The 16,922-nt window shown below is 35.7% G+C and overlaps 1 protein-coding gene across 2 annotated transcripts in view; it reads left to right on the top strand.

Annotated features, from left to right (window-relative positions):
- The window catches only part of LOC115066614 (uncharacterized), a 317,677-nt gene that overhangs the window by 283,431 nt on the left and 17,324 nt on the right, over positions 1-16,922 (top strand). For both annotated transcript variants that reach the window (XM_049452080.1, XM_049452081.1), the window contains exons 7-8: positions 12,111-12,265; positions 14,688-14,967. In XM_049452080.1, coding sequence (XP_049308037.1) covers positions 12,111-12,265; positions 14,688-14,967 — 435 coding nt within the window. The remainder of the gene's footprint in view (positions 1-12,110; positions 12,266-14,687; positions 14,968-16,922) is intronic.

Genomic DNA, 16,922 nt, shown 5'->3' with positions numbered 1-16,922 from the left:
ACCCGTAATGTTTTTTGTGAACCTGCACACCAAGTTTCATCAGAATACAACAATTTTTACTCAAGTTACAGCTTGCACAGATAGGCGGACAGACAGACAGTCAACCGGATTTCAAATTTTCTCGTCACGCTAATCATTTATATATTTATATATATGTACATATATATAAACCCTACAACTAAATCGATTACTTTTAGGTGATACTTACAACCGTTAGGTGAACAAAACTATAATACACTGTGGCAAGAAGACCAAAGTACTGGGTAAATCCATTTAAAATAACCGAAATGAAAGTTCCTTCTGAATCTGTATGTATGTATATGTAAATTAACTGTGTTTCCTCTTCGAAATTTTCATACGAATGAAAACTGATCTGTCATACAGCTGAATTGACTTCCGTTTGCTGCAACATTTTTTTCTCCATTAATTTTTCTTGATTACCCACACTCTCTCATTGATTACCCACATTTTTATTGTGTATTCGCCCGCACCTTCATTTTCCTAACATGCTCTCTACTAGCTCGAATTCAATGCTTCTATATAACTATTCATCTTATCTATTTTACGTTGCATACGAGTTTACCTACTGTTTTACCTTAACGGTTATTTGTTTCAGGCTTGCTATTGTCTGAATTTCCACTCCGCGTGTAGTTGTTGTTTTTAAGTGCGATATTTAGATATATAAATTTATATGTATGTGTGCGGAATTTGCACTTGTGAGCGCTCTGTAATGCTCCATGTCCCTCAAAACTCATTGACTTCGTTTTGTTTCGCTTGAAATATCTTTGCCTTCTATGTTGGGTATTTCTTCAATTTATATTGGACCATCTGCTTCTAATATTTGTACTTTTTTGTTTGATTATTAATTTTTTCTTCCATAAAAAGCTTTGCTAAGTGTACAACGGTATCGAGGGAGGGCTTTTCTTATCAAATTAGCGTTACTCGTTTGTTGCATGAGTGTTACAATACATATATGTATTTAAATGAAACACCAATAAAATTATTCAGTTGTTTCCTCAAGAGAATTTGAAGGGAATACAGTTTCATATTTTCATATTACTCTAATTTATCTCCATTCAAAGATAACCTAAATATTGGGTTGTTAAGTGCAATTTGAATAGGATTGATTTTATTAAACATTTTATGAAATTATACATTCTTCATTTAGGTTCAATACCTTTTGCCATCTGTGCAGTTAAAAACTGCTGTTTTCAATCACCATCTTCTATAGGTTGCTAAACAACTTTTCTAAAAAATATTAAGGGGTCAGTTGGGTAATTTGGCCTGTTTTTTTGAAGTTTTTTTCTTAGAAATTTTTATTCCACAACTGAACTTTTTTCACATATCATGAGGTACATCGTGAAGTATGAAAATTTTTTCGGAATAGTTTGATGACATCTGTCGGAGAAATGGCTGGATGAATGAGTCGGACTCATGTCTGGATCATCCGAAACACAAAAACCCAATTATTCTTAAAAAGTACGTGAGTGGTTATCGTCCCTACTAAAATCATGAAAAAATGTTGATAAATAAAAAGGTAATTAACGTTTTTTTTTAATTTTTCCCATGTTTTTTTTACATAAATTTTGTCATAACATTGTCAATAAATTATAACAAAGTAGGGACGAATAGTTTGATCGGAATCATGTTCACCAGTTGAAAAATGTGTGTGTTTGAGAAAATTTTCATATACATATGTACGAGGTGTGTTCAAAAAGTATCGCGAATCGTAACTGACAGTTTTCTTCGATTGAATGGGCGTGGTGCATCACGAGTTCTTGCCACAGGGAAGAACGGTCAATAAGGAATATTACCTGCAAATTATGCGCAATTTGCGCGAAGTAATCCACCAGAAACGCCCGGATTTGTGGAAGAACAAAAATTGGCTTTTGCATCACGATAACGCCCCTGCTCACACACATCGTTGCTTGTGCGCGACTTTTTGGCCAAAAACAACACACTAATGATGCCGTAGCCACCGTATTCCCCAGATCTGCCCCCCTGTGACTTTTTCTTGTTCCCTAAACTGAAGGGGCCATGAAAGGACGACGTTACGCTTCTCTTGACGAGATAAAGACGGCATCGAAGGAGGAGCTGAAGAAGATAAAAAAAAATAATTTTTTGAAGTGCTTCAAAGATTGGAAAAACCGTTGGCACAAGTGTAAAATAAGGGACAAAGTAGATATTCATGAATAAATAAATAATTTTTGAAAAAACACAAAATTCGCGATACTTTTTGAACACACCTCGTATTATAGCCCACGGCAACGCTATATTAATGTTTTCGAGATTGGACTGTTGCTATTTCATATAGTTATTTTACTGTTGAACAATCAAGATTAAAATCTAGTAAAACTATTCTAGCTTCGATGCAACCAAATTTAACGATGTTCTTGTTGGTTTAGATATTAATTTCTCCCAATTACCTAGTTCCACTTTAGTTCTAAAAAACGAAAAAAAGGAGTTTTTCGAAAACAGTTATAAATGTAGTGAAATTGTACACCTCAATACTGATCCTATTTTTTCTGCGACCATGAGGAATCTCACTCTGATTTGTGAAAACCTAAACTACAGTTATCGTTTAGAGAAGTACTAAAAGTATTTAATTTCAATTTATTCAATTTATTATTTCTACGATCGGAAAAGCCTCAACGACCAGTTAACTTTTTTTCAATTTAACAAAAATAAATAGTATGCACAGTAGATTGGAATTGATACCAAGCCATGACAAAATTTAAATCTAATGATATTCAACTGAGATAGTGCCCTGATGATATTGAATTTCTATGCTTAACGCACTGCTAAGAAGTGTCGTTTCATTTAAGCAAAATCAAAAAACGATTTTTTAAAAGTAAATTGAAGTCGTTTAATACTATTGACAGGTTTACGAAGGCAAGTTACTTCTATTTAATAGCAAAAAGAGATATTTCTAATTAACTTCTTTGATCGTTTGAAATTATCCTAACCGTGTACGATTCTCCAATTAAATAATGCTATGAAATCGGCAAAGAAATTGCGCTATATATGTGTGGGATTGAGCAACGCTGAAACCCTTTTTCGCGTAAAGCTCTTCTTCGCTTCTTCTTAGTTTCGAACAACAAACAAGACTTGTCGAGAAAACGCGTAGCCAAGCGCATGTGACGAAGCCGTCGGTGTAATTCTTTTTTAAAATACTTAATTATCAACTTCTTTTCTATTTTTTAAACATTGTAAAGTAATCGTTTTTTGTAAAACTTATCAGTAATACCAAATATAACTTGTATACTCCAACGTGCGGAACGGTGGCAATTGGTAAACGTGGACTTTACTTAGATAAAGGAAAACTCCGATGTAAGTGCGTGGGTATAATCCCCACATATTTTGGGGGCTCGGACGGAAAAAAGAAAAATTTTTTTTTACATGAACCGATAGTGCGAAAAGTATTTGTTTAAATTGCCGCATTTATATACGCCGCCGCGAATAAGTTGAACGGTATAATTTTCATTGGAAATCGGGAATTGAAGCGTAAAATAGCAACTATGACGAGTTTGCAGAAATTTGAATTTGTACGAGCGAAGCTGCGTACAGCCCGAAAAGAGAGCATAAAAGCTCTGCATAAATTTGTATTCGAAGAAGATGGCGACAGATCGAGCAGGCAACGTTTGCGAGAATTTATAGGATTCCAATTCGACGAAAACGACGACCGCTGCAAACAGAAGTTTGCATACATCGAAAACAATTTGACGGCCAATGATCTAAATTCAATTTGTAACGTATTGGGTTTAAGTGGCAATGTAGCCGATGTGAAGCTGCATATTTTTCGAAATTTGCAGAATGCGACATTGTTATGTGCTGCAGCAGAAGGCGACGAGAAAAGCGACGACGAAGACGAAGGTGGAGTTGACGACAACAGCGAAAATGATGACGTAGATATTATGCGTAGCTTTGACGAAACAGCAGCGAGTAATATCATTTTCGAATCACCACAACGAACGAACGCGGTAAGCAGCGAGAATAACCAAACGCAGAAGAGAAATGCAGAGAAGAACGTCGAGCTTGGCTAGAGAGCAGTTACAAAGACAACTACATTGGTAGCACCGACACAAATGTCACGATTTGCAATCAACTTTAGAGACGTCGAAGATTCTGTTCGACATTTTGACAGCAGCGAAAATATTTCTGTTGAAGTATGGTTAAGCGATTTTGAAGAAACTGCAATTTTAATGGGTTGGGATGAACTACAAATGTTTATAATTTGCAAAAAAATCATTACGCGGTTTGGCTAAGTTATTTGTCCAAAGCGAACGGGGAATAACATCTTGGCAAAAACTAAAATCGGCATTAGCAGAAGAATTTAAAACTATTGTGAACAGTGCGAATATACATAAACAATTAAGCGCAAGAAATATGAAAGCAGAAGAGAGTGCACAAGAATATTTTTTATGCATGAAAGAGCTCGCGATGCGTGGAAATATTGAAGAAAATGCACTAATGCAATATGTTGTTGAGGGTATTCGCGCTATTAATAACGGGTGATTTTTTTGAGGTTAGGATTTTCATGCATTAGTATTTGACAGATCACGTGGGATTTCAGACATGGTGTCAAAGAGAAAGATGCTCAGTATGCTTTGACATTTCATCATGAATAGACTTACTAACGAGCAACGCTTGCAAATCATTGAATTTTATTACCAAAATCAGTGTTCGGTTCGAAATTTTTTTATCGACAAATTTTGTTCAGCGATGAGGCTCATTTCTGGTTGAATGGCTACGTAAATAAGCAAAATTGCCGCATTTGGGGTGAAGAGCAACCAGAAGCCGTTCAAGAACTGCCCATGCATCCCGAAAAATGCACTGTTTGGTGTGGTTTGTACGCTGGTGGAATCATTGGACCGTATTTTTTCAAAGATGCTGTTGGACGCAACGTTACGGTGAATGGCGATCGCTATCGTTCGATGCTAACAAACTTTTTGTTGCCAAAAATGGAAGAACTGAACTTGGTTGACATGTGGTTTCAACAAGATGGCGCTACATGCCACACAGCTCGCGATTCTATGGCCATTTTGAGGGAAAACTTCGGACAACAATTCATCTCAAGAAATGGACCCGTAAGTTGGCCACCAAGATCATGCGATTTAACGCCTTTAGACTATTTTTTGTGGGGCTACGTCAAGTCTAAAGTCTACAGAAATAAGCCAGCAACTATTCCAGCTTTGGAAGACAACATTTCCGAAGAAATTCGGGCTATTCCGGCCGAAATGCTCGAAAAAGTTGCCCAAAATTGGACTTTCCGAATGGACCACCTAAGACGCAGCCGCGGTCAACATTTAAATGAAATTATCTTCAAAAAGTAAATGTCATGAACCAATCTAACGTTTCAAATAAAGAACCGATGAGATTTTGCAAATTTTATGCGTTTTTTTTTTTTTAAAAAAAGTTATCAAGCTCTTAAAAAATCACCCTTTATAAACAAAACTGTTTTATATGGTGCACATAATTTGAAAGAATTTAAAGAAAAAATCAAAATATACGAAGCAATGCAAAAGTGTAATAGGAAGAACAGTGAACTAAAAGTAGATGAAAAGAAAGTAGTCAAATACGAAAAAGATAAGTTTACTTGCTATAATTGCGGTGCAAAGGGACACAAAAGTTCCGATTGCAAAGATAAAGAAAAAGGCACAAAGTGTTTTCAATGTAAACAATTCGGACATATTTCGAAGAATTGCCCAAAAGCTAAATCAACAATTGACAAAAGTAATACGCGATATTTATGTGAAAAAAATAATATCATGAACAAGTCGGTGGTTATCCAAAATCAAAAATATATAGCTCTGTTTGATACAGGCAGCAAGTTCAATTTAATGACCGATAGTGTATACAATTCTTTGGGTAAACCTGTGCTAGAACAAACAAACATTCGTTTAGTAGGTTTTGGTGAACGAAAATCTGAAAATAATATAAAACCAATTGGGAAACTAAACATTGAAATCGAAGTAGATAAAGAACTGTTTCGCATAAATTTTTTGGTGGTATCTGCCAAGTGTATGGACATTGACTTAGTAATTGGTGAAGAATTTTGTTCTCAAGCCGAAATACACATTAATCGTGATGGACTTTGCATAAAGAAAAATAGCGTAGAAAGTGAAGTGGTATTTCCTATGATGAATGTAGAGCTAACAACAACTGATATGTATTGACATTGACGAGAGTACTAGTACGTTAGCAAAAGAAGAAGTGCGCGATTTAGTATATAATTATAAGCCGGATAAATGCAAATCAACAAACATTGAAATGAATATTGTGCTACGGGATGAAACACCTATATCGTTTAGACCACCACGACTTCCATTAACGCAGAGATGTATAGTTGATGATCAAATAGAACAGTGGCTAAAAGACGGTATAATCGAAAGTTCGGAATCGGAGTTTAGTAGCCCTGTAGTGCTAGTAAAGAAACGAGACAATGATCACCGATTGTGCATAGATTATAGGCAAATTAATAAAGTTATAATTAAAGATCGTTTTCCGTTGCCATTAATAGAAGACCAATTAGATCGTTTACAAAAAGCAAAAATATTTACTACTATAGACTTAAAAACGGTTTTTTCCATGTGCCCGTGCGTGAATCTAGCCGCAAATATACATCTTTTGTTACGCATGGTGGACAATACCAGTTTTGTAAAGTGCCATTCGGTTTATCCAACTCGCCTGGTGTTTTCCAAAGACACGTTAACGCAATTTTTCGTGATCTTTCGCGACGTAATATTGCACTGCCGTATATAGACGACATAATAATACCTGCCGAAAATGAACATGAAGCTATGTGCAATTTAAAAATAGTGCTTAATCAATGTAAAGACTATGGACTTATGCTAAATTTGAAAAAATGTCATTTTTTGAAAAAACGCGTAGAATTTCTTGGTCATGTTATAGAGAGCCAAAAAATTTCGCCGTCGCCATCCAAAATCGATGCCCTGGGTAGGTTTCCATTGCCGAAAAATATTAAACAGTTGCAGAGTTTCCTGGGTCTTGCAGAGTACTTTAGAAAATTCGTACCTTCATTTTCCATAATCGCGAAACCTTTGACTGATTTGACTAAACAAGACAAAAAGTTTGAAATAGGCGCCGAACAAATAGCAGCATTTGAGACATTGAAGAAAATGTTAAGCGAGAAACCAGTATTAGGCATTTTTAACCAGCAATATAAAACCGAAGTTCATACTGACGCCTCTATCGACGGTTATGGGGCAGTACTCCTTCAAATAAGCCCTGATGACAACCAGTTGCATCCCATCTATTATAGTAGTAAGAAGACTTCCGACGCAGAAAGAAAGTACTCAAGTTATGAACTTGAAATCTTAGCCGTTATTGAAGCGCTGAAAAAGTTTCGAGTGTACTTGCTAGGCTTGCACTTTAAACTTGTCACTCTGTAACGTCTTCACGAAAACGTTAGACAAAAAGCATTTGAGTACTAGGGTAGCTCGATGAATATTATTCCTTCAAGAATACGATTACGAAGTAGAACATCGAAGTGGTCAACAAATGAGGCACGTAGACACCCTCAGTCGTTACCCAGTTATGATTGTAGCAGATGCAGATTTTCTAAGTTCCATACGACGTGCTCAGCAACAAGACGAAGACTTAAGAGCAATTTCTGAAATTATTAAAGAAAAGCAGACATACAATGATTACTTCGAAAAAGGAGGCATTCTTCATAAGTTAGTTGATGACGTCGAATTAGTTGTGGTACCGAAACATATGCAGCGAGACGTAATCAGACGTGCACACGAAAAAGGCCATTTCGCCGTAAAGAAGACAAAGGAGCTAATACGTAAAGAGTTTTTTATTCCAAAAATTGAAGAAAAGATACGCATGCACATCGCCAATTGTGTTGCATGTATTGTCGCAAATCGAAAGTTAGGTAAACAAGAAGGGAAATTACACCCAATTCCTAAAGAAGGAATGCCGCTTTATACATACCATATTGATTTTCTTGGTCCTTTGGAGACTACAAATAAGTTATATAAGCACATTTTCGCGGTAATCGACTCGTTTACAAAATTCGCTTGGTTATATCCAACCAAAACTACGTCAGCACAAGAAACAATTAGCCGTTTGAAATTACAAAATACAACGTTTGGTAGTCCTGTTCAGATTATATCTGACCGTGGATCCGCATTTACTTCTGACGATTTTCGACGATATTGTGAAGAAGAAAAAATTCAGCACACAACAATAACTACCGGCCTACCTCGAGCTAATGGCCAGGTGGAGCGATTAATTGGTGTCATTACAAGCGTTTTAGCGAAACTGAGTAAAAGCGATCCGACAAAGTGGTATAAGTTTGTAGATAGAGTATTCTACTTATAACCGAAGTATCGACATAACTCCATTTGAGTTGCTAATAGGCGTAAAGATGCGAACAACCGACGATTTTAACATTAAAAACCTTATAAAAGAAGAAATATGTCTACAATATCAAGAACAACGAGATGAACTCAGACAACAAGCAAAAAAGCAGATTTTGAAAATACAAGACGAAAACAAAAAAACGTATAACCTACGACGCAAAGAAGCTAAAAAATACGAGATTGACGATTTAGTAGCTGTAAAACGCACGCAGTTTGGTGGTGGGATCAAGCTAAAGCCAAAATATTTCGGTCCTTACCGTGTTGTTAAGGTAAAGGCCAACAATTCGTATGACGTTATTAAGGCCGGCGTGTGTGAAGGCCCAAAACAAACTTCGACTTGTGCAGAATACATGAAGCCATGGGTAAATTATTCTGATGATGACGACGCATTCGAGGGCGAATGCGCAGCAGGATGGCCGAATTGTGGGATCGAGCAACGCTAAAACCCTTTTTCGCGTAAAGCTCTTCTTCGCTTCTTCTTAGTTTCGAACAACAAACAACACTTGTCGAGAAAACGCGTAGCCGTGCGAAGGTGACGAAGCTGTCGGTGTAATTCCTTTTTATAAACTTAACCATTAACTTCTTTTTCCATTTTTAAAAACATTGTAAAGTAATCGTTTTTTGTAAAACTTATCAGTAATACCAAATAAAACTTGTATACTCCAACGTGCGGAACGGTGGCAATTGGTAAACGTGGACTTTACTTAGATAAAGGAAAACTCCGGTGTAAGTGCGTGGGTATAATCCCCACATATATCAACCATCCTGTTGCTATAAAGTAATTTCGTTTACTATTCTCTCAACTAATATATTAATTTAATTATTAATTATTTATTAATATTACCAAACAATGCTTAATTGCTTTGTAATTTTAATGGCAGTGAGGTGCCAACAATAAAAATCTATTTGTTTTAATTTTTAATATGCTCCTTTCGTAGCAAATTGTTGAACGTGCTACAATTAAAATAAACCAAACACGTGGCCGGTGGGCAAATATCTTTGTAGCGTCGCTGTTTTCAGTAATTTTGGGTGATCCTTCTTTAGTGTACTTTACTACTTTGTTGTTTTTTTGTCTTCTGCAAATTTATTGCGCTATTTATGCTCTAAAAAAGAATATTTTTTAAAATAAATCCCTTTTCCTTCACTTTTCTAAACCTCGCTGTTATTGCTTTTTGCATTTATTTATTACCATAAACATCAACACAAGTGCGCATTTTTCTGCATTTTATGGAAATTTTACAAATTTATTTTTTTGTTTCACCGAAAAAAAGGGTTATAAAATAAATATTTTTTGAAGGATTTAGTTATCTTTTTCCAAACAAAATTGGGCGTTTTTTGTTGTACCTGCGCAATTTTCAAAATTAATCTTATACTCAAATTGTTGTTGCTGTTGTAGAAGTTATTGATGCCGCCGTAGACGTGGCAAAGTTCTCGCCAACTCGTTAGGAAGGCATAATTGAAGAGAGCGCTTTGGCACACAGCAGGCATAAGTATTTACGTATATGCACAATAATAGAGTTGTCACCTCTCTTTATTAAGAAAACAGAGAGATCTGCTATAAAAAAAATTTGTAAATATTTCTCAGCGTGACTACCTGATTAATTCTAAAAAGTCACACAAAATAACTAAATATCACAAGTACTAATCGTAATGAAAAATTTGGGCTTTTCAACAAATGATGCTTCAATATATGACTTTATGACCAACTACCATCTGGCTTCCAAAATGTTTCTACAATATTGCCGCACTTTTGTATTTGTGGGACCATTGAAAGGAAATCGAACGTAAATTTGGTAACAAACAAAATTGTACAGTTTTTCAACTTTCAGTAAGAGTTGGAAATCACACATACATATACTATACCACCCTCTTTACATTTGTATCACATACATACTATAATGCGAAAATTCAGCACGGTTATCAAATTAGCTTTCCTGGTATTAATGTTCAGTTACAACACTTTAACTCCTTTATGAAAATTTAATATTTATAAATATATATGTAAGTCCTTAAGCACACCTTATTGTACTCACAACAGCTATTTTACGCCAATTGCCCGAACTGTTGAGAGCGTAACTGCCTTATTCTCTTCGTCAAGAATAAATGCATATTTTATGTGCCAGCAACCCGCTTGGTAAAGGGTGATTTTTTAATATCTTGATAACTTTTTTTTTAAAAAAAAAACGCATAAAATTTGCAAAATCTCATCGGTTCTTTATTTGAAACGTTAGATTGGTTCATGACATTTACTTTTTGAAGATAATTTCATTTAAATGTTGACCGCGGCTGCGTCTTAGGTGGTCCATTCGGAAAGTCCAATTTTGGGCAACTTTTTCGAGCATTTCGGCCGGAATAGCCCGAATTTCTTCGGAAATGTTGTCTTCCAAAGCTGGAATAGTTGCTGGCTTATTTCTGTAGACTTTAGACTTGACGTAGCCCCACAAAAAATAGTCTAAAGGCGTTAAATCGCATGATCTTGGTGGCCAACTTACGGGTCCATTTCTTGAGATGAATTGTTGTCCGAAGTTTTCCCTCAAAATGGCCATAGAATCGCGAGCTGTGTGGCATGTAGCGCCATCTTGTTGAAACCACATGTCAACCAAGTTCAGTTCTTCCATTTTTGGCAACAAAAAGTTTGTTAGCATCGAACGATAGCGATCGCCATTCACCGTAACGTTGCGTCCAACAGCATCTTTGAAAAAATACGGTCCAATGATTCCACCAGCGTACAAACCACACCAAACAGTGCATTTTTCGGGATGCATGGGCAGTTCTTGAACGGCTTCTGGTTGCTCTTCACCCCAAATGCGGCAATTTTGCTTATTTACGTAGCCATTCAACCAGAAATGAGCCTCATCGCTGAACAAAATTTGTCGATAAAAAAGAAAAGAACCGAACACTGATTTTGGTAATAAAATTCAATGATTTGCAAGCGTTGCTCGTTAGTAAGTCTATTCATGATGAAATGTCAAAGCATACTGAGCATCTTTCTCTTTGACACCATGTCTGAAATCCCACGTGATCTGTCAAATACTAATGCATGAAAATCCTAACCTCAAAAAAAATCACCCGTTATAATACTGTGATCAAACTTTTCATTTATACTTCGCAGCTTTTTCGAATCCTTCCGCTGGGCCAAACTGTCTACAAGGAATATTATTTGAGCGTTATGCGCCATTTACGTGAAGCTATTCGCCTCAAGAGGCCATAACTGTGGGCCGAAAACTCTTGGTTTCTGCACCACGATAATGCACATCTCATACTGCATTGGTTATTTGTGATCATTTCGCCAAAAATTCAACAAATATTGTTCCGCAGCCAACATATTCGCCAGACTTAGCCCCGCGTGACTTCTGGCTGTTCAGCAAACTTAAAAGATCACTCTGAAGACACCGTTTTGACTCAAATGAGGATAGAAAAACTGAATCGAAGAAGGCTATAATGGCCATCACGACGAAGGATTTCCAAGTGCTATGATAACTGGAAAATTCGTTGGCATACGTGTATTGCAGCGAAAGGAGATTACTTTGAAGGAGATGAAATGAATTTGCAAGAATAAATAAAGATTTTAAAAAATATAACAAAATTCTCATTTCAATTTGATCACAGTAGTATACTTATATCACTTATGAATCCGCACTTTTTGGCAACTTAACTTCAAATCTTAATTTTACTCTTCTTCTTATCGCTGATTCTTTTCTATTATTCTTTTGCTTGCAGGTGTGAGAACGTCATGACTTGTCCCATACGACCAATAGGTTCCGGCAAGGAACACTGCCCCTACGATTGGCTTGCCGTCTATGATGGTCGCGATGAGCATTCGCCACTTATTGGCAAATTTTGCGGGCTGGGAAAATTTCCGTTTAGCATTATTGGTAAGTAGTATTTTTTTTAGTTATGGAACAAGATTACAAATTTGTTTTATATATCCAAAAGTTCTAAACAACTAAATCTGTAGGGTTAAATGTGATGAAATGAAAAATAATTTAAAAAATTGAAAAAAGTTAGAAAGGATTCTTTGGATTGTTAACATCAGATATGAAAAAAAATTAGAAAGGATTACACTGATTGTTACCACTAGAAGTGATATTTGTGATCTTATGATATGATAGTTTCCTTCTACCCACGTCCGCAAAGTGGTCACATGGTCACATGGTCACATATTGGAAAGGCTCATAAAATACACTTGAGTTTTTTCCCTTGCCCTAAGGTATTATGACAAAATGTTTAGGTAAATTTTCTCTAGGCTACAAGATATTTCAGGCTCTTCGACTTTTCGTAAACTTTCTGTTATCAATAACAGCTGACTAAGGTTATTGCAAAATCTGATTACTGTAATTTTCCCCCTATTTGTATTCGTATTCGAAGAACCTTAACTTTATAATATTAATGCTGTTGCAACGAAATAAAATATACTTCAGAAATTTTGAGAGCATAGTATTGAGTTAACAGTTTTTTTTTCAGTTAAAAAAGGGGATCCGCTTCGGTTACGTAAAGCGAACTATCGTGGAAAGAGTTCATCGATATCGATTCTGTATTTCTGATAACATAATATGTCCATTGTTTTGTTTAAGATCTATGCGGCTTGTTATTGAGCAGTATTTTGTTAGAATACTATGTATATTGTACCGTTTCCCTGAAACGTAATGTTGCTTACGCTGACAAGGAATTGGAAGAAAGTGGATAAGAATGAGGTATCAAATTTGGAATATTGAAGTGTAGTAAAATATCTGTGGATGGATGATTGAAAGGAGAATTTCATGTTTGACTACCTCCGATTTTTTCTAAGCCAAAGCTAATCAGCATATTTAGCACGAAAACAACAATAAATCACATTCAAGGGAGAGGCAAATGGACGGGAAGTTAACGGAACAATCAGCAGGGGCATAAGCATGCCTAGGAAGACAAAAGAACAATGTGGATGGGAATGCAGTTTAAAATGGATGTAGGTGCTGCCACAACGTTGGCTAGCCATTACGTTATTATTTATAATTTATTTAAATGCAATTACTTTAACTGAATGCGGGTAAAGACATTGCCGCAGAGAAATGATTGAGTCGTTGCATGCGTAAGTCAGTGAATGATTGAATGGAATGGATCTTTTGTATGCACCATATCCAAAGCAAAGAGGTGGGTAAATTCAGAAGTAATATTGTTAAGATTGATCTTGAAGTGGCATCCCTAACACTTACAGTAGGCAATCAAATATTATGAAATCTCAACAAAAAGCTCACCGTGGGGGTACAAACAATTTGGCTTATGAATACACTTCTGATACATACATTTTATTATGCAGTACATATGTATGTAAATATGTGTTTTTTTTTTGTATATGCACATTTTTTTTTTGTATCACTATCTAACATTCGAAAGACGGCGAAATGTTACGTACACGCCGTGCCACAATTTGTGTGCGTTATGAGAATGAATATAGCATTCGCATTCACTGCGACAGCTGTAACCGTTGGTCATGTGTATGAGCAAATTGCATAATAAATTACTTTGATCTTCACATGTTGCCATTTTTGTTGTTCTTTTAATAGCCATTTCGCTTATTATTGTTTGTGCTGACTTTCGCAAGTGTCGGATCTGACTACAATTGCACCATTGTCTAAGTAAAAGTCTGAAATTAAAAAAGTGAACTGTGGGATGGAAGAAAACATACAGATGGCCAAGAGAAACTAAAGTTTGTTCCTTTAAATAATGTTACAGGTTTAATATAATCGAGTTCGCTAGATGAAGTATACTATAAAATAATTAAGGTATTGACTTTTAAGCTACATGCATAGATCTTTAACCTGTCCACTGTCGTATCTGTAATCATATTTATCATCAGTGGAACATTTTTGAACTATACAAGCATCTACTGTGTTCTCCACAGTTTCAAATGAATATACAACAACAACACATCAACCTCAATGCAATAAAGCTCGAATATAACTGCGAGGAGTTGTAATTAGCTCCAGCCAACACTCGTACACAGCCATTTGCCACACAGCCATAAATTCCGATGTTAACCTTGCAACTTTGCGCGGTTTACCAGAGATTATCATTGGGCTCGGCTCGGGTGGCTAATGCAATTAATATTTATAAATTTACGCGGTCGCTGCTTTTTCACGCAAAAGTCACGCATACACATACAAGTCGTTGCGGCGAAATTGCAAAATTCTAAATGCCTATTAGGCATAAGAGAAGTACGTATGTACTCGCCTCAATTCATCTTCATGTTTATGCAATTCTCTACACTTACATTTTCTCCTTTTGTTCATCATTGCTTTTTCTCTCTCGGTTTCACAGGCACCTCGCAGTACATGTACGTGGAGTTTGTCACCTCACCGGCGGGTCCGCTGCTCAATACTGGTTTCCATTTCAATGTTGGCAATTGGCCCGGTCACGTCGAGACAGCGGGCATCAAACATGGCATATGCGATTGGCTGCTCAGCTCCGACTCGCTGAAGGATAGTAGTGCCAGTGAAGGCATATTTTTGAGTATCGCTCATTGGTATCCGCCGAATACGTCGTGCAGTTATCACATTAAAGGACGAATAGGCGAAATTGTGCGGTTATACTTTCCAAGGTAAGTGGGAAAAAATATTACAATGTAATTAATGGTGCATATAATGTCATTTCTGCGAAATTTCGGTGATGATTTGGTCGATACTGTACACTCAAAAGTTTATCGAGCTGCTAACAAATATCAGAAAAACCTGACAGACATTTTTCGTTAAAAATAAATTATTTCACACATTTTGGATATTTTGTTGACCTGAAGTGTGAAATTTATTCAATTTTTTAATCCAATAAAGTTTCATATAATCTTATATTTCATGATTATCAGTGTCGAGAGAAGGAGGACTAGTAATTATGACTATTTCTTATATCCTGTACAAGGTATATTAAGTTTGCTAGGAAATCCCAGACCCAGAAGGAAACTTCGAAGTTTTTATAAAATATATATATATATAGATATATATGATCAGCGTGATGTGCATGGTTGATTTAGTCACATCAGTCTGCTGTTTGCCTGGATATAGAGGAATCAGCCTCTCACATGTTCACCCCAAAAACCTGCTCAATTGTTGGAGCCGTCGACATCAGACTACTATAACACATATCTGTCATGCAAACAGAATGGTAAATGTTAAGCTTCAGTATGGAAATCTTTTTTAGTTGACGACAAGTTCTCGCGAAATTCAGCAAGCGCTCCTTTTTGAAATCGGACCACTATATGGCATAGCTGTCATACCACCTGAATAAGCAAAATATAGTTCTTGTATGGAGACTTCCTATTTGTTTTGCTATCACTTTCATTTAATCAGGTATAGTATGCAAAATCATTTTTTCAATTCATCAAAGATTACCTTGAGCTTCTATCTATCATTTCTGTAAAGTTTTCTCCAGTAAAAGGTAAAGTGAACACTTTACGAACACTGATTAACAAAATTCTGGTTTAACTTTGATTTCAAAATATCTTTAACATTTTCTTTAAACAAACGATTGAAATATTCGAAACGATTAGTACTTCTTTACTTAAAGTTTGTTTGTATAATATAATATTTTGTATAAATATACATAAGTTAAATAAAATAAAAGAAAGTTTCTAAGAAAGGTGTTTTTGTAGTATGTAAGTATATCTGATGTATTCGTTTTAGTTCTTAAATTGGTTTTTGATTTCTTAAATACAACATTTTTCGCCAAAGCAATTACACTCTTTGTAAAAAATATTCTTTATCGGGACGAGTCGAGCAAAAACGCGTTTCATACCCAAAATATCCACCAAAACTATCTGAACGATTCGCGAGAGAGGTCGAGCTCTACTGCTATTTCTCTTACACTTACCTGACAATACCCAAACACCATACCCTTCACTTTTTTAATTTCATCAGCAGTTGAAGAGGTCGAAGATCGTCCCGAACGAGGCATGTCTTCAACGATCTCTCGACCGCCTTGGAAGACTTTGTATTACCCGTAGGTTTGTGTTTTTCATAAAATTTAATTCACAAAATTCTCCAATATTCGCAATGTTGCATGCAAACGAAATTTAGTGCCAAACACAAAATCTTAGACAAACTTTTAGTTCGATATTTTTATCTATAAAATAAATCGCGACGCCCAACTGAGATGTACCGACTTAAGAAGCTGTTGTAAACAAACTCCTTGACACATCGCGCTTATATTAAATCCTATCAACTTGGCAAAATAGATTTTTTTGAAATATCATTTACCTGGTGAATTGAATTACAAGTGCTTTTGTGTACGTATTATTATTAGCTGTTGAAAATTTACAATATGAACTCAAGAAATAAACATGAATATGTGTTGTAAACATATACATATGTACATAACCAAACAGTCTGGAATATTTTATTTAAATTGATAGCAATACATTTTTTGTTAAAATATTCTTAATTCTCTATAATACGTACATTATACATCATGCACAAAGGTAATATTTTCACCCTCGTTATAGATATAATACAGTTTCTTAACCTTTTTCTATCGCATGGAGTAAAAGAAGTTTTAGAAATAGGG

This window comes from Bactrocera dorsalis, chromosome 3 (genome assembly GCF_023373825.1).
Source record: "Bactrocera dorsalis isolate Fly_Bdor chromosome 3, ASM2337382v1, whole genome shotgun sequence".
Classification (NCBI taxonomy): domain Eukaryota; kingdom Metazoa; phylum Arthropoda; class Insecta; order Diptera; family Tephritidae; genus Bactrocera; species Bactrocera dorsalis.
The sequence above is the reverse complement of the archived record's forward strand: the minus strand, read 5'-3'. Positions and strand labels throughout refer to the sequence as shown.